The following is a 25,996-nucleotide window of genomic DNA, read 5'->3' as shown; positions in this document are numbered from 1 at the left end:
ACCCTTTAATGTTTTAAAACTGTCTTCATCTCATTTTATCTTTCAAATGACCCTGTAATATATGTAGTACAAAGATTATTATTCTAATTTTTTAAAACAAGGACACGGAGTCTTAGAGAGATTATGTAATTTGCCCAAGGACACAAAAGTTCAAACCTAAGTATCCTGACTCCAAGTCTTAATCTCTTGGCACTTTATCAGATTCCCTCTTAGAAGAATCACTAAAGTGACAATTTTCTTGTCAAAAATTTTGGTCCTAGGCTATGAAACTTTTGGATTTTAGTAAGATTTGCCATCTTAAGACAAATTGATTCAATTCAATATACATTAAGTGCCCCCTATATTAAAGTCACTGATTCATAATCAAAGTGGTATTGTCTCAAAGGCACACGAGTTTTGTTTCTAATTATATTACTTTAAAGATTATGAATGCTGAAACATAAAACTGAAGTTAGAAAAAAATAAAATTTAAGAATCACAGAACTCACAATTTAAGAGTTTTTAACAATTATTAAATAGTCTAGATAGGATATACAATTGGTGTCCCCATTTGTTCCATGAAACATCTTAGAATAGTTTGCATGACACTTTCTCAGCCTCATTCTAACTTCCTGTCTCCTGTATCCTCATAGATCATTTACTTTTTACCAACCCTCTGCAATTTTCCTGCCAATCTGACCATTCTATCAAGAATGCCCTTTCTAGGGGCGGCTAGGTGGCGTAGTGAGTAGAGAGCCAGCCCTGGAGTTAGAAGGACCTGAGTTTGGATCCGGCCTCAGACACTTAACACACACACACACACACACACACACACACACAAACTAGCCATGTGACCTCGGACAAGTTACTTAACCCCAATTGCCCTCCAAAAAGCAAAAAAACAAAACAAAACAAAAAAGAATACCCTCTCCAAAGTCACTAATGGTCTCCTAATTGCTAAAGCGGATGACCATCTCGACGTCACCATCTCCTTTTACTCCTTCGTTTAAAAGGCACTGAGCTCCTACAATGTAAAAAGCATTGCAATTAAAGTCCCAGGGATAATAAAGACAAAAATGGAATACAATCCTGACCTTCAAGAAGCTTACATTCTCAGGCAGGTGGGAGGGGGGAGAGGAAGTATAATGGAGATAACACGTATGAAGGTAAGTGAAAACTAGATAATCTGAAGAGGAAGAATGCCTAGGATTGCCCATCTGAAATCTCTCTCCCAGTTCTCAGTTTTCTCACTGGTTCTCCAGCTTTCTCTTGCCTACTATGCCTACTATCAGTGTCCTCCAGGGCTATGTCCACAGGCTCTCTTCTCTACTCTCTCATATTGAAACAAACTAGCACCAAAGATGCAAGGAGATTCTGAATAGTTTGTTGTGATGGTGTGGTCTCTCAAAATTCTGAGCAGGATATGACAAGAAGGACAAGATCAGAGTATCTGCAATCCCCTTCATCCTTAGACTGAATATATTCTCTCAGGGAACAATAAATGTAAAGCTAAGTTTTAGGAAAATTAATTTATACAGATTACTAGGTAGTTTCTTGACTGTCTCTGATTCAAGTATCTGGTTTCCAGCAGAACAGTGGTTACTATCATATGTACCAAGATAAGAGGAAGTCAGGGAAGAGAAATAGAAAAAGAGGACTAGGAAAAGGAAAAAGAGAAAAAGGAAGAGAAATAAGGTATCATGGGAGAGGAAGATAGGAGAGCAGTCAAAAAATATTAGACAAAGCAGGAAATGAATATAGAAGGCATAGACGAAACAAATCCAAACATGTTCCAAAAGGCCCAGTTCAGATAACATGCCACTTTCCATACTATGGCCCATTCCTGAAAGGTTGAAAATCACTGATTAACTGGTTCCAACCCTTCCCCGCCCCGAAAACAGCAAATTCAAAAAACTGAGCTAGCATTCTTTTTTTTTTTTTTGGCTTTTTTGGAGGGGGAAGGCAGGGCAATTGGGGTTAATTGACTTGCCCAAAGTCACACAGCTAGTTTTTGTGCTAAGTGTCTGAGGCTGGATTTGAACTCAGGTCTTCCTGACTCCAGGGCCGATGCTCTAGTCACTGTGCCACCTAGCTGCCCCATGAGCTAGCATTCTTAACCACTTATAATTTAAGGCAAACAGAATCCTTGTAAAATAAAAACAAATCATCAGTAGATTTCTATAGAAATATTAAATATACTTATTTCTCTTTTTCAATGGTAGAACAGAGAAGGTTGAGACCTCCAATTTCGTTATGTATAGCAAACTGTCAGGGGGAAACTCCTAATATTAGCAACTCTTCTGCAATGTACTGAATTTCCTGGGGCCCTTGAAGGTTAAATGACCTAACAAGGGTCACAAACCATGAGTCAAGAGGTATGACTTAAACCCAGATCTCCCTGACTCCAAGGGCAGTACTCAATCCATGGCACCATTCTGCATCTCAAGTACATAGGAACATTGTTTTGTTCAGTACAGGAGTTATTCCTAAAGCCAGCCCCTTCAAAGAGAAAAAAAAACCCACAGAACCTCACAGGAGCAAAGGCTCTTAGAACCCTCTGATCCAAGTGGTCATTGACAGAATAACTCTTGAAAAATCCTAGACATTGGTTATATGGTCTTTATTTAAAGGTTTCCACAGGGGGAAGCCAACCACATCCCATGGCAGCCCATATTCCTCTCCTGTATAGCTTTATCTATTTAATATTTGGAGGAGGTGGTGGCAACTGGGATTAGGGCACTTACCCAGGGTCACAAAGCTATTAAGTGACTGGGGTCAAATTTGAACTCAGGTCTTCCTGACTCTAGAGCTATTGCTCTATCCACTGTGCCACTAGCTATCTCTCTGAATAGTTTTATTAAGGAATTTTCTACTAATGCAGAGCTAAACTCTTCCTCTCATCAATTTTAAGTCATTGAATCCAATTCTGTGTTCTGGGCTTGTACAAAACAGTTTAATTAATGACACAACTGGTTTACCCTTCTTCTGTAAAACTGTAGATATCAAAATCTACGTACTATACATGCTAAAACAATGTGCTGCTTTTTTATAGGCATATACTTTGCAGCATTTTTCTAGTAGTGGCTCAAGACCCCAAAATAATTACTTGTTTGATTAGTCATATTGATTCATCCACATTAAGTTAATATTATCTCCTTTGATTCTACAATTGTGAGACATTTTGGCAGGGTCCAAATTGGACTAGATGGTTGCTGAGATTCATCTTAACCCTGAGATTTTGTCTTCTATTTTAGAAAGCTGGCTTCAGTAATAATTCCTACAGATAGCAGAGCAAAACAAGTCATTTTCATTACTCATGTGTACTTAAGCAAAACAACATGGTGTTGTAGGGGATAGAGTTAGGGCCTTGGAGTAAGTAAGAGCAGGGTTTATGTCCCATCTATGATGGTCACTCTTGGGACTTTGGAACAAAAGGAAGCTAAAAGAGCAGAACTATTCATCTTAGCTTTGTCAAAATTAACTTGGATAACTGGACAGAATTCTGCATGTGATAGGACCATTCAAAAGTATGACATGGTCTGTTGGAGGCCTCGATAATCCTGTCCTTAGTTTGGAATTTGAACAAAGATCACTTGCTATTTTATCTAAAGGAAAGCCTGGGGAGCTTCTGAGAAACCAGATGCAACCACATGTCTTTTTCTTTAAAGGCAACATAGCACAATTCACTGTTTAACCCATCTTCACTTTGTTTACTCAGTGGATAATGGTAGGTTAAGATGAACAATGGGGTACAATGGAAATAGCATCAGATTTAACCTTAGAAGACCTGGATTCCAATTCCAGCTTTGGCTGGAGTTAGCAAATTAGCAATGTGGTCCTGGGAAAACCACTTTTCCTTTCTGACCTTTAGCTTTCTTGTCCTGGAAAGTAAGTGGACTGGAATTTGCTTTTCCTTAGAAGAGAGGTGGGCAAGGTTCACTTCAAAAAGATACACAAGATTTCACCAGTCATTAGTGAGATGTTCCTAAATTCTTATTTGCTAATAAATTGAACATAAATATAAAACATGTATTACTTACATCTACCTTGAAACTCTCTTGAATTGATTCATTATCCTCAGAGTCATTTTTCCTTATATCCAGTCTCAGTTTTTTTCCTGAACTGATTCCATTCACTGGCCCTTGAATTCCAACTTCAGCCCCTTGTTCTTGTTCTGTCCCCTGATGTAAGTGTTCGGACATCTCATTTTCCACAACTAAATCATCCATTTCTTTCCTCTTTCTCAGGTTGGGTTTAAGTTCATCAACAGGATTGTTTACATTAGCTTTTAGATTAATGTTTGTGCGTGTTTCATCTGTTTTTCTGTCTAATGTACATGGTCCCTTCTGGGACTGGTACTGTTCCTGGTTTCTCCATGCTGAGGAAGTAGTGGGCTGTGTTTGGTCTAAAAGAGAACAAGACAGTTCTACCTTTGCAGATTTGGATACAGACTCTTCTTGCTCTTCTTCTTCTCTTTCCCTGAGTTAAAAACAAAAACAAAATAATACCTTGCATTTGTCATATCTCAACTTTCATTTGATAGTTAATAACATTTTAATCAATAGCAAAGTAGATTTTGGTACTTAGGGGAGAAATCGCACAGGTAATTCAGTTACTCAGATATATAATACTATAGATCTTTCATATACTATAATACGATGGGTTCCTACATAGGACTAATCCTGTAGAAACTCAACATCAAAGTCACCTTTTCTTTCCTAGCGAGAAGGTGCAAAGGTGAAACTAGCAGAAAAAAGACAGAAGCAGACACCTATCATGAAGTAAGTCATAGTGAGAAGAATAGCCAAAAGGCTTAGAAACAAGACAGATCTAGAATGATGGGGGGAAAAAAAGACTGTAAAATAGCAGATAAAACAGACATTTGGTATATTTAAAGGATTAATGTTTCCCAAGTGTTTTACATGCTTTATCAGATCTGAGCTTAACAACCCTGAGGTGGGTATCGGAGGTATTCTTGCCTCCATTTCATGGGTAAAGAAACCGAGCACCAGAGGTGAAGTGATTTGCTCACTGTGTCACAGATGGTTAAGTATGTAAAGCAGAAAGTAAACTTGGGTCTATCTGACTAAAAATCTAACACTTTATTCACAATGCCAACTGGTTTCTTTTAGGTCAGGTACATACTGTAAATAATCCAGAGGTGTTTTCTTTTAAGTAGTATTGTTACACATGAAGAACCTTTGGGAATATTTTGTCTGACGTTCTCCTCAAAGCCTAAACTCCCTCTACAAAACCCCTGAAAGAATCTTCCAACCACAGGAAACAGCTTTTTCCATTTCGTTTTGTTTTTTCTACTGGGGAAAGAAAATGCAAAGTTCTGGATCCTGGAATTGGAATAGTTTTCGCTGATGGTAAAGCGGCTGCATACCCCTCTAAATGGGATGACTGATACAAAATGACGATGCGCAATGGCAACAGAAGCAGATGAATTGGGAGGCCAATGGGACAAGACGATTATCAACAGAAGAATTTGATTTCAAGGAACATGAAAGACTATGAGACAGGTGTAGTAGGCATGGAAGAAGGAAGAAGTGTGTCCTGGAGTTTAACAGATGAATGAATAAGTATCTGGGCAGGATGATGTACTGTGAAAGCATGAACTTCAAAAGAAGTGCTTGATTAACCATAGCAGAGCAAGGATCTGGAGGCACTAGTAGGAAACAAAGAATGTGCCAACTCCTCCTGCCCTTTTTGAAGGGACAAATAGACTTACTTAAAGCCCAGCCCCTGTGAAGCTATCATGGAGGGCAGAAATAATTGTAGCAAGGGAGTCCAAACTTAAGACTACTGGCAACAACAGTTAACCAATCACCATCAACAACAGCCTTGGGCACAGCAGGACCCCTCCCCATCATAAGACCAATAGTCTTGCTTCTAGCCCAACCCTGACATATATCAACTGAGGAAGCAACACCTATGGATAGGGGCCAGCTCTCCTCACCAACTGCCAACCAACTTGTTACCCACAGGGCAGGTGTGCCAGCCTAGATGGGAGCAAGGCACCCTGAGGAACAGCCAGGAGGCACTGTGTGTCAGGCATTTCAAACCACCACCACCATTGCCACCACTTACCCTCAGACCCCGTTAGTGACAGCCCTGAACCGAAGAGCCTTGGGGTGTGCATTGCTTCCAGTACAGTGCCCATTGTCACCATCCTGGGAAGCAATTCCTGTGCAGATGTAGCCTGCCAACTGCAGCTACTCAAGACTCAAAAATTCTTGCCACCAAAGTCCTTAACACTGTCAAATGGCTCAATATTAGAAAATAATATGATTTTATCAGTGGTAATGACATTAAAGAGTCATTACTGTCTGCTACCCCTTAAGGGCCATTGGATTTTTTCATCTGACTTGAAGCTGAAATCTTCCATATGGATTGTCTCCCTCACTAGAATGTGAACTCCTTGAGAGCACAGACTCTCCTACTCTTCCATTTGAATTCCCCAACCCTTAGCACAATTCTTTGCACATAGTAAGCAATTTTTTTTTGCATTGATTCAGTAGAAATGACTACTATTAGAGAAGTATCTAAAGGTACAGAGACTTCAACTCCAATGCTCTCTGCACTCTGTTCTACTCACTGACTGTTCTACTCAATGATAAGTTCATTCGAATTTAACTGTGAAGAGAAGAAAATATAGTAGCTAGAAACAAAAGGTAACCAAGTGGTGAGGGAGAGACTAAAGTTGCTGGTGAACGAGTATAAATAAAGTAAAAATGTCTTAGAGAAGAAGTGAGTGAATGGCTTCAAGGGCACAAATGAAAGGGTTAGCTTAGAAATGGAGATACTTTTTCCTCTGAGGTAGGAAAAACAGGATGCCTTTCATTTTTTCAATTAAGCAGCAGGCAAAGATATCTTAAATATATTGATAAGCAAACACAACACATCAAATACCACAGACCAACATATATTTGTTCCAGATAATATAAACATAAAGTAGAATTACTGGAAATTTACCTTTTCTTTGTAACTGACTGGAAATAGTTTTTAATGGAATTAGTCTGTTTTTGCTGAGAAGTCTGTTCTTTCCTTCTGCTTGAAATTTGAGTTGGGGAAAGTTGATTCTTTAGAGTTTTTACTGTAGTATGATTAGGTGGCTTTGTCCCTAAATTAACACTATAATTTGTGTTAAGAGTCTCTTTTACGGTGAATATTTCTTGTGAGAACACTTTGGACCTTTGTTCCACTTGGAGAGTTTCATTATCTCCTGGACTTTCACTTAAATCCATGCTAAAACAAAAAATACATCTTAGATTAAGATGAGTTTAATAGAAAGTAACTCAATACAGAGACAACTGGCTTTAAATAGAATTGTGTACTTTACTTCTCTAGAAATTTTAAAAAGTTTTGAACAGGTACCAATCCAATAAAAAGAATTTTTCAATCTGAGAGGACGTTATCAATTAAGAATCACAAAAAAGCACTATTCTTTTTCATCTATGCTCTTTGACAGCAGAGGTTATTTTGTACAGCATTTTTTATAGATTTCTTACATATATATATTTTACATATATTCTATGCAGTCTACCATGTACTCTACAGTACTGAATACATAACAGGTGCTTAATAAATGTTAATCATAATATATAATTTTCTTTCTTTCTTTTTTTAATAAAGCAATTGGGGTTAAGTAACTAGCCCAAGGTTACACGGCCAGTTTTTTTTCTGTGGGTGTTAAGTATTTGAGGCCAGAAACGATCCTGGGTCCTCCTGACTCTAGGGCTGGTGCTCTTATTCACTGCGCCACCTGGCCGCCCCAATATATAATTTTCTTTAGAAATATATACCACTAATATTTTCCAGACATACATGGCTAACAGGAATTGATTTTGAACTTTAAAAGGCTGTATCCAATATTAATCCATGTAACAAACCTTCACACAGGCAAGTTTAAACTGGGAATGGGAAAAGGAGGTTTGGTGCAAACCTACAACCTTGGTTTACGGAACTTAAGGTTCTGCAATGCAAGTAAGTAATTACTCTGCAACTTGTCTTTCAGTTGCTGCAACACTGAAAAATTAATGACTTGCCCAGAATCATGCAGATAGCGTGTGTCAGAAGTAGGCCTTGAATCCAGGTTTTCCTGACTCTAAGGCTGGTTTTCAATCTATTATGTCATGTTGCCTCTCTATCTGAGGTTTTTAAAGTTTAGAGAGCATCTTAAACACTATTCCATCTAAATACTAAGGCTGTCAAATCACTGTCAAAACATCAATCGACAGAAGAGAAAATGAAAATAAAACTTCATAAAAATAAAATAAATTAGTGAGATTTAAAATGCATCCATTACCAGTTTCAGAGCTAGTTTTCAGCATAACTCACTTTCTAAATACTTTAAAAAAAAACTCATTAGAATCTAATAGAGAAAATGTTAATTGCAAAAATAAAATGTAGTTATAAATCTGACATATATTTTCTCTATATGTATGAAATCTGTCTACAAAGAAACATTCTATAAGACACTCATAAAAAGTAATTTTATCACTTTACAGCCTTAATGAAATACACATATTTTCAAAGAATAAGAAATAATTTTCTTTTGATCAGTATCTATATCTGTTTGTGTGTTCCTTAAGTTTATTTTTTGAGAGACAAAGTTACTAGAAAGTTAAAAGTGATTAGAATATTTATATAGTAGTAAGTTGGTTTAAAAATTATATTATCACCTTAATTATTCTGGGGTTAGAAGACTCCTATATATATGCTATTAATTTATTAATAAAATGACTCAGAAAAGGAAAAAAATCCAATATATTTACAAAGAAACTTTACCAAGTATCTGCATGTTCTGATTCTGTGTCAGGTATACATGCTGTGATATTCATTGTGGCACCTGGCATTGTTTCATTTACCACTATGTTCTGAGAAAGACTTGGCTTTGGAGTTGGAGTCAGTCCTATAAATTACATATGAAAAGAAATAGAATAATGAATATCTCTAAGTCATTTCCTCATCTCTCAGGGTGACAAGTTGACAGACAACATACACTTATATCTACTCACATGGAGTTAATACTACATGTACAGACAGATGAATAGGCTAGTAACATTGGTTATGCTTCTTACTGGTTAGTAATAAGAATGGATTTATTTTAATCAAATCAATTAAAAATGAATCGGTATTCAGGTCACTCTAGTAATAACCTGCTTAACATGGTTAATTGGGTTCCATCAGAGGTCTTGCTTTGAATTATAGCTACCCTCTTCTTACCAGTGGGGCTTTGTGTAGGTCATTTCCTATGTCTGGGCCTGGGTTTCCTTATTTGTAAAATGAAAAGAGCTAGTCACATTTTCTAAGACTCCCTCTATTCTAAATTCATTGAAACCACATTACAGGTAGCATTTAAGCTTAGTTCTTTTCATGAGAACAACATTATAAAAATGGATGACTAGTCAAATAAGGCAGAATTTGTGGCTTTACAGTAGGGGTAGGCTATAACGTATTATTGTTATTGCAAAATGATGCTAGTCAGGGTAACATTACACAGCATATTCCTTATGTCAGATTTAACTTACAAAAAGGACATTTGTTTTTGATACTGCACATTCTTCACAAACCACAGATAAGGACTTTGTTTTTAGAAAGAATACTCATATGTTTTGGAAGGGGTGGGGTGGAGTCAAGAAAACCTTTAAGGCTCCTTTGTCTTCCAAGAGAAAAGAACAGATGATTTGTAATCTTTATAGAAAACTGCTAATTCAGAAAAGGATATTTCTTGGTTTTGAGAAGTCAAAGGAAATAAGGTACTTATTGGGGAAAGAGAGTGGGGGGAACAGCATATGCCAAGTCATATCCAGTTGAGGGACAGAATAATGGCAGTTTGGTAAACAAATAGACCAGGGATAGTATATACTATATTCTCTGGGTACTGAGTGATGTCTATCTTTACAGTTTGGTTAATGTTCCCTGTTCCCTATTTTCTATCTACTTGGATTATTTAAAGAAAATGAGGATATTTAGCCTGGAGATGTGGAGGGGAAGTGATTGCTATGTCTTCATGTACTTAAAAATTTTTCATGTGAAAGAGATGTAAGGTTGCTTTGTTTAGTCCCAGAAGGCAAAACTTTCTAACAATTAGAGCTGACTTGATGAACAGTAATCAAAGGATATTGTAGAAGAGATTCTTGTTCAGGTAGGAGTAGGATTAGATGAGTTTTCTAGGCTTCAATTACTTCACTTGTAAAGGCAGGGGGTTGGATTAAATGACCATCAAGGTCTCTCCAAACTCTAAATCTATGTTCCCACATCTTTGGCTCTTTGCAACTCTGAGGTTCTATGCTATGTATAAGAGAACTACCCTGCCCCTACATATAAGATATTCTAGTTCAGGAGTTCTTAAAGTAGGGTTCATAGAAAGGAAAATTTCAGGGAACTTGGATAGAAAAAGAAACCTACATATTTATTTGCACTAACCTCTAACTGAAATTTACTATTTCCTTCAATTTTGAATGTAGACAACAAACGATTCTGAAATGGGATCCATGGGCTTCACCTGAACGCCAAAGGGGTCCACGAGACAAAAAAAAATTAAGAACCCTTGCTCTAGACCAATCCCTCCGCAGGAGTTCTGAATAGGGAATTAAAAGGCAGTTGCCCTTAAATGGAGCAAGGCAGACTCAGACCGTTCAGCTCCTATTTGTATGTATAAGTCATTTCTAAGTCAGTCTTAATCCACATAGGGTAGCCATTCTTTATAACCAATCAAACAAAAAAACTCCAAATATAACACTGATGAGATTTTTTAGGAATTAAAAAAAAAAGTACTGAACTGTCAAAATCTTAACCAAGCTGTCATGTTTACCATTTTCCCTTCTAAGCTCTTGCTAATTAATCCACCATAGTCATTTCCCAACCCATAATGTCAACAGCAAAATAGTCAGAGAAAGTCAAGGGGCACAAGTTGTATTTCTTCATAAAGCTACAAGATGGCACATTAGTAAAATACAAGGATGGAACATAACTGTGTGGGAGAGCTAACAAATTGGATAAAGAATCAAAAGCCAAAAAGATCTTCTCAGGCTAGCAAGCTGAGCCAAATTTATAAAGATAAAATTTATAGGCATAATATTAAATGTCTACGCTAAACTTGGGTTAAAAAAAATAAACTTTCATGAAATTTCATGATGGGGGAGGTACAGTTAGCCAAGGGTTCATGTCAAAAAGATCTGGGGATTTTAGTGAACCACAAACTCAGTATGAGTCAACATCATGACATGACAATTAAAAATTCAACTTCCTAAGCTGTACTGAGAATCTAGTATGAGGTAGATGACAACAGTGGTATACTTTTTTGTGGTCAGACCATATTTGAAATATGATGTTCTGGGCATGAGATTCTAGTAATGACATTGAAAAGGTGAAGCACATTCAGAAAGGTGATCATACCACATAAGAATAAACTGAAAGAAAAGAAAACATCTGAGGGGTAGCTATCATAAAATATCTGAAGGCTGTCATACAGAGAAGGACTTATTCTAGTTAGGAACAAAGGGCAGCACTAAGATTAGTAAGTACAAGTTGTGGACAAGTAAATAAAATGCTTGCTGTCCAAAACTGGAATAGGCTGCCTTGGGAATCAGTACAACAGTTACAGTACAAATAGCTGCAAGATGAGTTTATAAAAAAAGCCTCTGACCTAACAGTAATACAGTTCTATACCATCTTTAAAAAAACAAAAATAGGAAAACAAAAAAAAATGTAGGAAAGCTAAATTATCTTACCCTATCAAGTAGAGAAGAAACATATCAAACTCAGATAAATTTGCTTCACAAAAATTAAAAAAAAAAAAATCAAAGTGTTTCAATTACCTGCACCAGGATTGCAATAAGTCTCTGTGGACATGAAAATAACAGCTAATCCAATTTCTGCTTCAGGGATGGCTCTAAGATGCTGGCTATTAAAGAGAAAAGATTTTAAAAGTAGCAATGACATTCTAAAACTACAAGTGACTTTAAGTAAGCTATATGACTATGGAAGTCGCTTGATCTCCCTAAATTTCAACTGCCTCATTTGACAAAATGGAAATTAATAACTGTACTACCTCAGGTAGTTATGAGGAAAGGGCTTTTTAAAACTTAGAACATTATTTTGGAGTGATTTACCATGGGTGATCCTCACTATACCCTCTGACAAGGCTCTCTTCCAGTCTCCATTATCACTAACTGTGCATGACTTATTTTTCCCCAAAGTGATGACAGACATAATTTTAAGATCCCAACTTCCTTGCTCATCATGCTTCTCATTTTTTATTGTAGTATTGTAAGTAAGACTTTTCTTCCCCAACAAGTGATGACAACTGAGAACTGAATTTACTTTAATTATAGGGAAATTCGGTAAAATTTTGCCTCCAACTCGAGGCTTTCAACAAAATAACTTTCCTTAATTATTATACAGTCTACCCTAAAACTTAAACAGTTAAGTTCTTCTAAAATTCATCTGACTTATAGATTCATGCTAGAGAGGATAAAAAACATTACAGCGCAAAAGAAAAAATGCCTTTGACATTAAAATGTGCCAATTTTAGCATCCTTAAATGACTAGTTCTGAGTCCCTTCATTGTACCTCATGGCTCTTTCTATATTTCTGTTGAGAAATGCAACAAGATTGCAATGACCTTCACATATCAACTGTTTTATGATCAAAGAGCAATTTTATACCTTTGAAGCATATCCATAATTGAATGAATCCATTTTCTCATAGAATCAGGTACTAAAACCTGTGAATCTGTTAATCCTGCATCAACAATACATGTTCCAGGAGTTAAGAAAGCAGCAGCTTCTTTATCTTCCTCTGTTGCCAATTTAGCTTCACCACCTCCAAGAAGAATTGCTGGTTTCAATTTCTTATGCTAAAATTTATATATTTTGAGGGGGAAAAAAAGCTGATTGTAATTAATTCCTATTGAGTATGCTTACATTACTAATGCCAAAATGTTTATTTTGGCATTAGAATAATGACAATCTAATAGGAAATCTTTGTGCCTCTCTTTTTTAGAAATGTGGCCAATGCTGATCTGATAATTACTGTTCACTTGATGTGATCACTTAGGTCACTTAACTCTAAACTTGAGAAAGGTGCTTTTCTGCAGCACTTGTATTTTACTTTAAGGTACACATATTACTCTCATAGCTCTCACCAAGAACAATATGACCAATAGAAAATAATATGTCTTCTCTGATGCACAACATGGCCTAGTGTCTTAAAGGCTGGCCTTAAGAGCCAGGGAGTCCTGGAAGTCCTCTCTTTGATACATTCTAGCTGTGTAACCATAGGCAAGTCACTTAACTTCTCAGTGTCCCAGGCAACTCTTAGATTTACAGAACTGCAGTGGTAAAGGGAGCTTCTACTGCAATAGAATCACAGGTTTAGACTCCAAAAAACAAGAAACAAAAAAACCACACATGTACAAAACTTCCTCTAGGAAGCTAGATACACCACAATAACCTTTTAAAGTAGATACAACAAATAATCATTCATAAAAATAAATGTTTATTGGGTGCCTACTTGTTGTATATAGTTCATTAGCAAGACAATCTGCTAAATGCTATTTTCATCCCTGTTTTATAGATGAGGAAAATAAGACACAAAGACATTCAGTGATTTGCCCCAGTAACTGAGATGATGAGAACTCAAGTTTCCTGACACCTAATAAAGTTCTTTTTTTTCTTTTCTATACCATACAGCTTCTATTGCCAACACTTTTATATAGACTGTTCAAAAACCAGATATTAATAAACATGATTACACAGTATAGAGGTTCTAAATGGAGCAGCACTACTGATTACCAAAAATTCTATCTAGTGATGGGGCCAAACACAATCCTTAGAAAGTCTTTTGAAATGTTAAATACTTACATGACATGCATAAAAATTGTTATTACTGATACAGAGAGATGTGTTATAATACTTCGTGTTTGTATCCCTGTAATAAGGAAGGTGCAACACAGCATGGGGGATACTATTATATGGCCTCTGGGTCAATAACACCAGGGTTCAAGTCCTGTCTCTGACATATGCTGTCTGCATAACCCTGGGCAAGTCATGTAACCTCTTGAATGTCTCAGATGATTCTCTTAAGACTCTAAGTTGCAGAACAGCTCCCCACCTACCTTAGTAGAGGAAACTTCCTATGCCATTAAAATCAAACCTTTTGCTCCCTCTCACTCACAAAAGTCCATTAGTATTACCTGTTTTTCATTTAAAAATACAAAAGTTTTCCCAGTGAATATTTGTTTTCTTTCTTTACGCCTTGATAGATCCAAATTTTCATTATTAATAGCAGGTTCATCAATGGGAGGATAAAAACTGTAAGAACAAGTGAATTAGATTAAAAACATATACAATCTGAGGTTCTGCTAGTTTGGTAATTATCTGAACAATAAGATGGCTTTACTTATACAGGAACATGATCACTAAGAACACTGTATAAGAAATACCATAAGTTTTTTTTGCATATGATGATGTGATAGATGCTACATATAAACAGAAATAAATACTTTCTCCAAGGAGATAGTATGGACTAAAAGAGGAATTGGTCAGAGAGCATTAAGGAAAACTGATAAACCAATCCAGCTGGCACCACACAAATAAGCTGCCTTTTTTTTTTTTAACCAATTTGTTCCTTCCTTTATGTTGTGCCTTGGATTTCTCCTCGTCTTTCCTTCTAGCTTTGTATATATTTTCTTCCCCCCTTCTCTCACCATTTCCACAGCTTTCCACCTTCCCAATACCCTCTACTTTTCTTTCCAGAAGAGGAAAAGTAGCAAAACCTATATATTTTTTTAAACCATATAAGCCCCTTCTCCTTTTCCTTTGGGCTCAGAGAAAGTCCTGGCTGTGAATTTTCCTTAGTCTAAAAAGAATGTATGTCCCTTGAGAATAGGAAGCATTTTCAATTTCAAGTTGTGTCTAGCACTAAGCCTTCATACCAAGTTGCTGTGTGTATGTACGTAGGAATGTATATTTATAGGTAGTACTCTAAAGTCCTTGTAGTAAAAGAATTATTTCAGAACCTGTAGCAAAAAAAAGGCTACCAGAGCTATGCAATTATCCTATGGCTTCTCTAAGTTGAGCTGTGAGAAGGTTTCAGTTTGTCCTTATATGCTGTTTACAATTTATTTCTATCACGTCCTGATAGGATATATGCAACCTAAGTTACTAAAGTTTAGAAGGTAAAAAACTGCTCTAGGAGCTTACAGCCTTCAAAAAACAAAACACATATAGTAAGAACCTTAATTCAGTCATTCATTCATTAATGAGTACTTAGTAGGTATAGAGGTGCAATGCACTGTTCTAGATGTTGGGGGGAAATACAAGAATGAGGAAAAAGCTTACAACATATTGAAGAAGTATATAAACTAAGTTATTTAGGTCATGTGCAAATACTTAACACTAACCATTATTGAATCAGTCATGAATCCTTGCTGGTTGCCTTTTAGAACTATTAAAATGGAATCTTTTGCTAGCTCGCCTACCACCCTCATTTCTCACCGGGCTGCACTACTCTACTCTGGGATTTTTCAGTCCACTCTCCATCTGTAGCTATGCTTGGTTTCAATTCCAGGGAAAAAAGATGCTCCTGGAGTCAAATCCCTCCTTGCTTCTCAGCAGCCTTTTATGTTTTGTCTTCCTCCATTAGACCATAAGTTCCTTGAAGGCAAGGACTGTCTTTTTTTTTCCATATTTATCTCTCTAGCTCTTAAGCATAGTGTCTAGCACATAGCAGGTGCTTAATAAATGTTTAATGAATTGAACTGAATTTTCCACAATGCCTGAGGAAGATCATTACTGGAAAAAACATCATCCTGCAAGATCTCATTAGCCTCAGAACTCAACCTCATCAACACTCTCTTATCCCTCAGATTGAATCGTGGAACGATGAATTCCAAAACCTCCATTTAAGGATGGAGACAGGTCAGAACATCTCATTTCTCACCTGACTACATTACTCTGGGACTTTTCCATCATCTCACCCTTGGCTCCTCCACTCCCATTTATTTTCAGCTTCCTTTTGAGTGTTACCTTGCCCTATTAGACTGCAAGTTCCTGCTTTTACTCTGCCATCTTGGCTCTGCCCCCTAGACTAAAAGCTCCTTAAGGGGGGTAGGAACTTTCTTTTTTTTGCATTTGTATCCCCAGCATTTAGATCAGTGCCTAAAGCATAGAAGACATTTAATAAATGTTTACTGATTTACTGATCTAAGGAAAAAAAAATACATATAATACATGTAGATTTAGAGCTCTAAGGGGCATTCTAACTCCCTCATTATACAGATGAGGAAACTGAGGCCCAGAGAGGTTAAATGAGTTCCTCAAGAACATAAAAACAATTAAATGGAAGAATCTGGATTCAAATCCAAGTCTCTGACTCCAAACCCAGGACCTACTTTACTATACTAAGTTACCTATCTAAAAACATTTGTATCTCCCTATCAGAGACTTAAATCCTGTTCTTCTATGTGACAGTCAGTAAATAAACATTTATTAAGTGTCTGCTGAGTCAGGCCCTATGCTGAATGCTGAAGATAACAAAAAGACAAAATATAGTCCTTGCCCTCAAGAAGCTTAAAATTTAATGGGGTGACAACAAGCAAACAAATTATGTTCAAATTAGCTACATATAGGATAAATAGGAAATAAATAAGCAAGGGAAGGTTCTATAATTAAGAAAGGTTGGGAAAGCTTCTTGTAGAATGGGATTTTAGCTGAGATACTAAAAAGAAGTACATTGGAGAGAAAGTCATATATAGATATTCAGTATAACAACTATGAATATTCCATAATGAAAACAAGATCTGATAAGCTAAAATTAAATTTGCAGATAACTTTTTCTGGATGTGTGTGTATTTACATTTTTATACACACACACACACACACACATACGCATGCACACATTTATTTACAGAATGCATCCTGCCTCTTGGCATTTAGGGTGCAGGACAACCATAAAATTAGTTATATTTCTCAAGCCTGCTTAGGATAGAAACAAATTATGAAGTGCTATATGTTGTTTTGTAAATTACAACCATTAAACTAAATTGATCATATGGTAGGTAGTTCAAGAAAATAATTCCTAATGTTCTTAAATTTTTTCAGGTAATTTGCTACCAAATAATATTTGAGATTCGCAGAATAGAACCTACAATGCTTCAAAACTGTCTTTCCTCTAAGATGAGTGGAATCCAATCAGTCAACAAGCATTTAAGCATTCAGCTAAGTAAGAACAAAACCCAGGTCATGTCTTGACTTTCAGTTCACTATAATGTCCACTGCTTCATTGTCTCAATAAGAATCATAAATCCTATTCAAATTATGTTAAGATGTAAGCTTTTGGAAAAGCCCATGTAACTGTCTCAGGCTTGAATACCTAATCATAGCCCCCTATTTTTTCCAGTACTTAGGTAGGCAGGTACTTAATATCTGTTTTATAGAAATGCTTTAAAACCACAACAAAAACAAGATAAAGAACTCCTTTGAACAAGGCAAACAGGGTTCTACTATATGGCAGAAAGAGTACAGGATTTGATTCCAGGAGCCAAGATGGTGAAGTAAGAAGTAAGTCGCTCTCACCCTTCCTTATTGATCTCTGAAAGCACAGAAAATACTGCCCAAGAAAAACCCTGGAACACCTGAGCCAGCAGAAAGATAAGGTACAGCAGTCTTGTAGTCCAGGAAGCTTGGGGGATTAATGGGAAAGGCCCCTCTCACTCTAGTGGACGGGGAGCAGTACAGGATGGGAGATGGCCCAGCAAGCCAACACCAAGACCCCCCACTGCCTCAGTAGAGGCAGGGGAACTGGTAGATACCAGCTCAGAAAACCACCACGTGTGCCGGCATTCCCCAGAAGCCAAATCTCCTGGTGCTTCAACATAACTCCAGGAAGTACGACTCCAAGAGGCATACATCCAGGGGCCATAGCTCCAGCCTGGTAGACATCCTCCAGCAGCCAAACATTTTTTTTTTTTAGCAATCGGGGTTAAGTAACTTGCTCAAGGTTACACGGCCAGTTATTTCTGGGTGTGGTGCTGAGTGTCCGAGCCCGGGATTCGATCTCCAGGTCGTCCCAACACTGGAGCTGGTACTCTTACTCGCTGAGCCACCTGGCCGCCCCTAAGCAATTGGGGTTAAGTAACTTGCTCAAGGTTACACGGCCAGGTGTTTCTGGGTGGGTGCTAAGTGTCTGAGCCTGGGATTTGATCTCCAGGTCTTCTCAACACTGGAGCTGGTGCTCTTATTTGCTGTGCTACCTGGCCGCCCCCAGCAGCCAAACATTTGAGTGCAAGGCCCAGGTGAGCAGGTGGCCCCTAGGGGAAAGACTCCCCACTTCCACCCTAAGAGCTTCAGTGGTGCTAACCCCAGCTCAGCACTAGATAAGCTGCCAAACCCTTACAGCGTCTGCCAGCACCTGAGGCCCCAGCACACAAAGCCAGTAGCCAGGTCCCAGGTTCCTAGCACAAGAAGCTTGGGTTAGTGGCCCCCTGCATTCCAGTGGGAGAGCTCAACTCTAAAAGTCAAAAAATAGGCAAACACTATGAGCCAAAAGCAGAAATGGACAAGGACCATAGATTCTTATTACAGGGACAGGGAAGATCAAGGAACAAATTTAGAAGAGAACAACATCATCAATATATACACACTGGAAACCTCCACTGGTAATATGATCTGGTCTCAAACCCAAACTCTCTGGAGGAGCTCAAGAAGGATTTTAAAAGCCAAATTAGAGAGGCAGAAGAAAAACTGGGAAAAGAAACAAGAAGTATGCAAGAGAGAATCAATAGCTTGGAAAAGGAAGGACAAAAATTGACTGTAGAATTGGCTGAATGGAAAAGGAGGTACAAAATCTAATAGAAGAAAACAATTTGTTAAAAATTAGAATTGGGCAAGTGGAAGCTAATAACTCTATGCAAAATTAAGAAACCAATCAAACAGAAACAAAAGAGTGAAAAAACAGAAGAAAACATAAAATACCTTCTTATTGGTAGAACAACTGACCTGGAAAACAGATCCAGGAGAGACACTTTAAAAATCATTGATCTACCTGAAAATCATGATGAAAAAAAAAAAAGAGCCTGGAAGCATCTTTCAGACAATCATCAAGGAAAACTGCCTTGAAGTCCTAGGACGAGAAGGTAAAGTAGTCATTGAAAAAATCCATCAATCACCTCCTGAAAGAGATCCCAAATTGAAAACACCAAAGAATATCGTAGTCAAATTCCAAAATTATCAGGTCAAAGAGAAAATACTGCAAGCAGTCAGAAAGAAACAATTTAAATATCATGAAACCACAGGCAGGATTATGCAGGACCTTTCAGCTTCTACGTTAAAAGATTAGAGGGTGTGGAATATGATACTCTGAAAGGGAAAGGAGCTTGGATTACAACCAAGTATCAACTACCCAGCGAAACTGAGCATAATCTTTCAGAGGAGGAGATGGATATCCAACAAAATAGGGGACTTCTAAACTTTCCTAATGAAAAGACCAGAGCTGAACAAAAAATTCGATTTTCAAATACAAGACTCAAAAGAAGCATAAAAAAGGTAAGCAGGAAAAAAAAAAAAAGAAAAAACATGTTATTCAACAAGATTTAACTGTTTATATTCCTAACTGGGAAGATGATACTTGTAATTCTTGAGAACTACATCTCTATCAGGGCAGTTAAATAGAGGACACATGGTCAGAGGATGTAGGCATAAGCTGATGTGATGATAAAAAAACTAATTAAGTAGTGAAAAGGGATTGTTCTGGGAGAAGACAAAGGAGGAGGCAGACAAGGGTAAATTGCATCACATGAAAAGACACAAAAACCTAATTACAGTAGAGGGAAAGAAGAGAGGAAGTTGAGCATTATTTGAATCTTAGTCTCATCAGATTTGGCTCAAAGAGGGAATAACATAATCAAGTATAGAAATCTAACTTACCCTATAGGAAGCAGGAGGGGAAAGGGGAAGAAAGAAAGGGGAGGGGGTGGATAGAAGGGAAGGAAGAGGGAGTAAGGGTCAAAGGCAAGAAATGGGAGGGGGCTGATGGAAGGGTAGACTGAGGGAGGTGGTGGTCAAAAGCAAAACTCTATAGTGAGGAGGGAAAGGGAGAAAGGAGAGAGAAAAGTATAAAGGGGGAGGAGGGGAGGGAGGGAGACACAGATGGTAATCATAACTGTGAATGTGAATGGGATGAACTCTCCCATAAAACAGAAGCTGATAGCAGAGTGGATTAAGAACCACAATCCTACAACATGTTTTCAAGAAACACACCTGAAGCCGAGTAGGTTGGAGTAAAATATATTATGCTTCAGCAGAAGTAAGATAGAAATCCTGATCTCAGACAAAGTAAAAGCAAATATAGATCTAATTAAAAGAGATAAGGAAACTATATATACTGCTAATATAATATCATTACTAAACATATATGCACCAAGTGGTATAGCATCCAAATTCTTAAAGTTAAGGAAGTTATAGGAAGAAATAGATAACAAAATTGTACTAGTAGGGGACCTCAACCTTCCTCTCTCAGAACTAGTTAAGTGTAACCACAAAATAAACAAGAAAGAAGTTTTAAGGGCAGCAAGGTGGCATAGTGAATAGAGCACCAGTCCTAGAGTCAGAAGGACCTGACTTCAAATCTGGCCTCAGACACTTGACACACTTACAAGCCGTGTGACTTTGGGCAAGTCACTTAACTCCAATTCCCCTCCAAAAAGCAAAAAAAAAAAAAATGTTATGGAGATGAATAGAAATTTAGAAGCTATATATAGTGGCAATTTGGAACTATGCCAAAAGGGTTATAAAACTAACTGTGCATACCCCTTGACCCAGCAATACCACTTCTAGGTTTGTATCCCAAAGAGATCATAAAAACAGGAAAAGTACCCACATGTACAAAAATATTTATAGCAACTTTTTGTGGTGGTCAAGAATTGGAAACCAAGGGTATGTCCATCAACTGGGGAATGGTTGTACAAGATGTGGTATATAAATGTAATGGAATACTACTGTGCTAAAAGAAATGATGAGCAGGCAGACTTCAGAAAAACTGGAAAGACTTAAATGAACTGATGCTGAGTGAAACGAGCAGAACCAGAACATTCTACACAGTAACAGTCACATTGTACAATGACTGACTTTGACAGACTGAGCTCTTGTGAGCAAGCCAAGATTCTAAGACAACTCCACTCATGATGGAAAACGCTATCCATATCAGAGAAAGAACTTCAGAGTCTGAATGCAGATAGAAGCATACTCTTTGTCCTCCTTTTCCTTTGTTGTTTTGTTTTTTTCTTTCTCATAGTTCTTCCCAATAGTTCTAATTCTTTACATCATGACTAATATGAAAATGTTTAATATGAATGTATAAGTAGAGCTTATATCAGATTGCACACTGTCTTGGGGAGGAGGAAGAGAGAAAGGGGGAGTAAATTCAAAGCTCAAAATCTTATGAAAGTGAGTACTGGGGCGGCCAGGTAGCACATCGAGTAAGAGCACCGGCTCCAGTGTCGGGATGACCTGGAGATCGAATCCTGGGCTCAGACACTTAGCACCCACCCAGAAACACCTGGCCATGTAACCTTGAGCAAGTTGCTTAACCCCAATTGCTTAGGGGCAGCCAGGTGGCTCAGTGAGTAAGAGCATCGGCTCCAGTGTCGGGATGACCTGAGGATCAAATCTGGGCTCAGATACTCAGCACCACACCCAGAAATAACTGGCCATATAACCTTGAGCAAGTTACTTAACCCTGATTGCTTTAAAAAAAAAGTGAGTGCTGAAAATGAGAAATAAATAAATTAATTATATATTAAAAACAAACAAACAAGAAAAAACAGTACAGGATTTGGAGTTAGAAGCTGTGAATTCAAATCCTAACTCTTCCACTTACTACCTTGTATAATCCTATTCAAGTTGCATAACTTCTCTAAACCAATAAAATGAAGAGGTTGGACTAAATGACATTGAAGATCCCTGCTAGCTCTAAATTGCATGAAAGTGTAAATATATCAATTTTTATGTCTTCATTTTTTAATAATTAAATCTGAGATTACATTTTAAGCCAATCTCCTTAATGTGATAATGAAAATATACTTTACCTTTCAAGTTTTGGAGGCTGTTTTTTTGTCTGAATGGCTTTGAGAAATTCAGTAAAATAATCTGGTTTTACAATAGGACAACCACAAATCAGTGCACATATTGTCTAAAATGAGAGAAACAAATTTATTAGCTATCATTAACAAAAACCTAAGAATGGTGGCTAATAAACATTAAGAATCCATCCCAAATTTGTATATAACACAAAGATAACAGAAGACTTATCTGAGGGAAAGATCTTCAATTTCACAATGGCAACAACAGAAAATAGGCTGTTCCCAAGATAACCATATAGCTTACCTTTCTTCAATAAGGAGAGTGGCTAAAAGTCAATGACAGGTCCTATTTTAGGATGGGGTTTTTTTCATCACAATATTATTAATAAATAAATTTTAATTTACTATCTGTAAAGGCTTGAAGGTATCACATAGAACAGAGAGTCTAACTTGCATTTAAAATAATGCATATGTGACTTTCCTTAGATAATTTTAGAAAGTATCAAATATGAAAAAGGCTTAATCCTCTAGTTCCTTTAGATTATTTAGGGGGAAAAAAGAGAAAGCTAACTCAACTGGAGTCAATAATCACTGCTGCTTATTTCCAATACTCATACCTTGTATAATTCCATAGATGATATGCTCAATGCATCAAAGATATAGTGCAGTGGAAAGAAAATTAGAAATGATGTCTGGAGACCTAGGTTCAGCTCCCAGCTCTGCTATGCTGTGTGACCTTGGGCAAGTCAATTACTCTCTGAACTTCACTTTTTAAAATAAGGTGATTGTTCTGGGTAACCTCTAAAGATCCTTCCAGTTTGCTAAATCTATGATCCTGCCATTCTCAGATCAGAGTTCAGAGGACTTGTAGTCTTACTGCCTTTCACAAAGCCTATAAACAACTCCTTCCCTAAACTCACCCCCCCCCCAAAAAAACCCAGTCTTATTTATCTCTGAATAAAGTTTCTAGAAGGTAAAAGAATTAAAAAGTAGCAATGATATACTTGGACAAGCATTAGATTCTTAAGACAAGATGCTTTAGAATGTTGATTTTGCTTCTTCCTTCATTTGTGACCACAGACAAGTCATTGTGCCTCAATTTCCTTATGTGTATATTGAGAGAATTGGATTACATTTTTAAATTCAATGATACTCAACCTAATGGCCAGCCATGACTCCAGGTGACTGATGAGAAAGAATGCTATCCACATCCTGACAGAGTTCTCTTATCTAATAAATGGGGATAACCAGAGCACCTACCTCACAGGGCTATTGTAGTTAGATACCCTATGTAATATGCTTTGCAAACCTCAGAAAACTAAATAAATGTCAGCTATATTATCATGGACTAAATATCCAGAATAAGACACACATTTTTTGGCATGGCCATTGTGGAACTTTGTTCCCCTTGAGTATCTGTTGCATATTTATCACAAAGGTTTTCCTTTCCTTTTTTTTTTTTTGGTGGGAGAAAAAAAATGCTTGAAAACTGATAAGAAATGAAATTCAATTAAAAAATAATCTTTCAATCCTATGAGCAGATATAAGAAAGGACCAGTGTTTAGTAATAAATACAGAAACACAAGTAATTTTTTTTTTTTTAACTAAGACATACACTAAGATGATAATGAACACTTATGGCTAGTGATTTTTAAAATAAAATTCTGTCACAGTAATAGTGAAAAGAACACTCGACTTGTAATTAAAGGAACTAATAAGCTTGGGTCCCTGCTGCATACACTACAAAACCTGGAACAAGTCACATACGTCCTCTATGAGCCTTAGTTCTTCATCTATAAAACAAAGGTACTGGATGAAGCAACCTCAAAGTTCCCTTTCCTGCTCAAAAGGTTTATGACAAATGAAGCACTTAAATTGGATTAACCTCCTAAATCTTTCTCAAAATGTATTATTATTGAGGCTAGTTTATCATCCTATACAAATGAACACAAGTGAAAACCGATTTCAAACAGAAAGTTATCTAAATATAGTGGCTGTAGAACTGCAAGTTATTACTCATTTCACAGAAGAAAAGATATAAACTATAGTGAGTGTTACTCTCAGACACTTGTTTCTACCTAAAAACAGCATGTGGGTATCACCTGGCAATTATGAAGGTGAACTTTTCATCTTTGCTTCACTAAAGGCTTTTCTTTCTCCTTTGATGTCTCCTGTTTCTAAAAAGGAGCATTTTATTTATACTATATCCTAGTCAGGAATACTTGTATGTTCTTATAGGTCAATGTAATTTTAATTCTTCTTTATAATCCAGAGTTTGATATAGTTTTCATTTTTAGGAAATGATGATGCACTGAAACAGTTAATTTATTTTGACAAACTTTAAAACTCTGAAGCTATATCACAAAACTGCATGATGATTTTGCACAGAAAAGAGAAATGTTATGCTTGGCAACTAGAAGTTTAAGCTTCACTGAATTTTTAACATCACAGTGTAGTCAACTTACTTTAATAGTAACTTTAACTGACACCATGACAAGGTGAGTACATTCTTCTGTCCAGTTATTTACAAGAAGTCCTCCAAGTTGTAAAATAGCTTGATTTAAAACAGTTTTCCCAGACACATCTAAGCAAGAGGGACATACAACCAATGGTTCATATTCCACTCTGTAGGGAATAAAAAGTTACACCAAAAAAAAAAGTTACACAAATTTTATCATGGACTTAATAAGGATAAAGAAGTAGACCAGTTGGAAAATATGGTTACTTGTTTAGTAAAGATTAAACAAAATCACTTTCTATGAAACCACAAAACATTTCTCATTTCAGTCAGATATGTTGGTTACAGTTCAAAGAGAGTTGGATTATTTTAAATTTCACCATGTATAAAAACAAGAAACATTATAATCAAAAGGCTAACGGATCCACTTATACTTTCACCCACTCTTGAGACTCAAGGACTTGGATCAATGCAATCAATGATCAACAATGATTCCAGAAGATCAATAAAGAAGCATGTTCCCTACCTCCTGACATAGAAGTGCTGAACTGATGGTAGAGAAGGAGATATTTGGAGGTGGGGTTGTCATGACCAATGTGGGAATTTATTTTGTTTGACTGTGAATATTTGGTACATGAGTTCTGATTTTTCCAATGGGAAGGATGGAGGGAGAAGACAGAAGGGAGAGAAAATAGATTTTTCTTAATGGAAAAAAAAAAAACCCATTAAATTTAACAATAATAAAAATAAAAACATAAAACAATATAGGAAGTGACACTTCAGGACCTAAAAATGCACTGGACAAATATGGCTCCAGTATCAGTGTTGCATTATGTGGGAACCAGAGAATTTCCCTTCTAATTTTTCATCTTGAATATACTACACTACTTTTAAAATTTGAGAGCAGTGATCCCTGCTAATGGGCCTCACATGGGCATTTTGAAAAGTTCTCATCTTCCTTTTTCTATTGGTGGAATACAAACACAATCTTTATGATTTGCTTGTTCTAACTCTCTGACTATTAGTATTGCCTTTGGTGTAGAGATAAGACTCAGAAGACCCTTCTAACTCTGAGATTCTATGACTGATTCATATTAAATTGTATAATTTTGTTTTGAGAAACTGGGTACATGGTCCTAGAGGCTTTGGGTATCAAAAACAAAATAAACAGCAACTCAGGTTTAAAAAAACTAGACTTGGCTACAGGGAAAAAGTTTATCCACTTAAACATCCATCTAAAAAGTACTTACCTAAATTTGCTTTCAAAGACTCCAAAGGTAACTCTGTCTCCTGTCTTTAAAGGTAGTGGAATCCCATTCTGCATTTTTTCTTCATTAATAAATGTCCCATATTTAGAATTATCTTTTATTGTCAATATAGGGATTTCAGAAGCCTGATTCTGTAAATGAACACAGGTATTAATGTTTCTTGCCACTCAGAAAATACATTTTAAAATATTATTATTTGTT

At 36.8% G+C, this 25,996-nt stretch overlaps 1 protein-coding gene across 3 annotated transcripts in view; it reads right to left on the bottom strand.

Moving 5' to 3' along the window:
• Nucleotides 1-25,996, bottom strand: part of NBN (nibrin) — a 267,933-nt gene that overhangs the window by 15,683 nt on the left and 226,254 nt on the right. For 2 of the 3 annotated variants that reach the window (XM_069086682.1, XM_069086683.1), the window contains 9 exons: nucleotides 25,778-25,926; nucleotides 24,535-24,694; nucleotides 22,076-22,179; nucleotides 14,186-14,303; nucleotides 12,657-12,847; nucleotides 11,808-11,893; nucleotides 8,773-8,896; nucleotides 6,958-7,230; nucleotides 4,020-4,458 (listed from right to left, as the gene is read on the bottom strand). In XM_069086682.1, the coding sequence (XP_068942783.1) occupies nucleotides 4,020-4,458; nucleotides 6,958-7,230; nucleotides 8,773-8,896; nucleotides 11,808-11,893; nucleotides 12,657-12,847; nucleotides 14,186-14,303; nucleotides 22,076-22,179; nucleotides 24,535-24,694; nucleotides 25,778-25,926 (1,644 nt within the window). The remainder of the gene's footprint in view (nucleotides 1-4,019; nucleotides 4,459-6,957; nucleotides 7,231-8,772; nucleotides 8,897-11,807; nucleotides 11,894-12,656; nucleotides 12,848-14,185; nucleotides 14,304-22,075; nucleotides 22,180-24,534; nucleotides 24,695-25,777; nucleotides 25,927-25,996) is intronic. The other variant, XM_069086684.1, reaches the window with a different exon arrangement.

This window comes from Petaurus breviceps, unplaced genomic scaffold, assembly GCF_028583685.1.
Source record: "Petaurus breviceps papuanus isolate PSGF00001 unplaced genomic scaffold, PetGlider_PUasm1.0 179, whole genome shotgun sequence".
Lineage (NCBI taxonomy): Eukaryota > Metazoa > Chordata > Mammalia > Diprotodontia > Petauridae > Petaurus > Petaurus breviceps.
The sequence above is the reverse complement of the archived record's forward strand: the minus strand, read 5'-3'. Positions and strand labels throughout refer to the sequence as shown.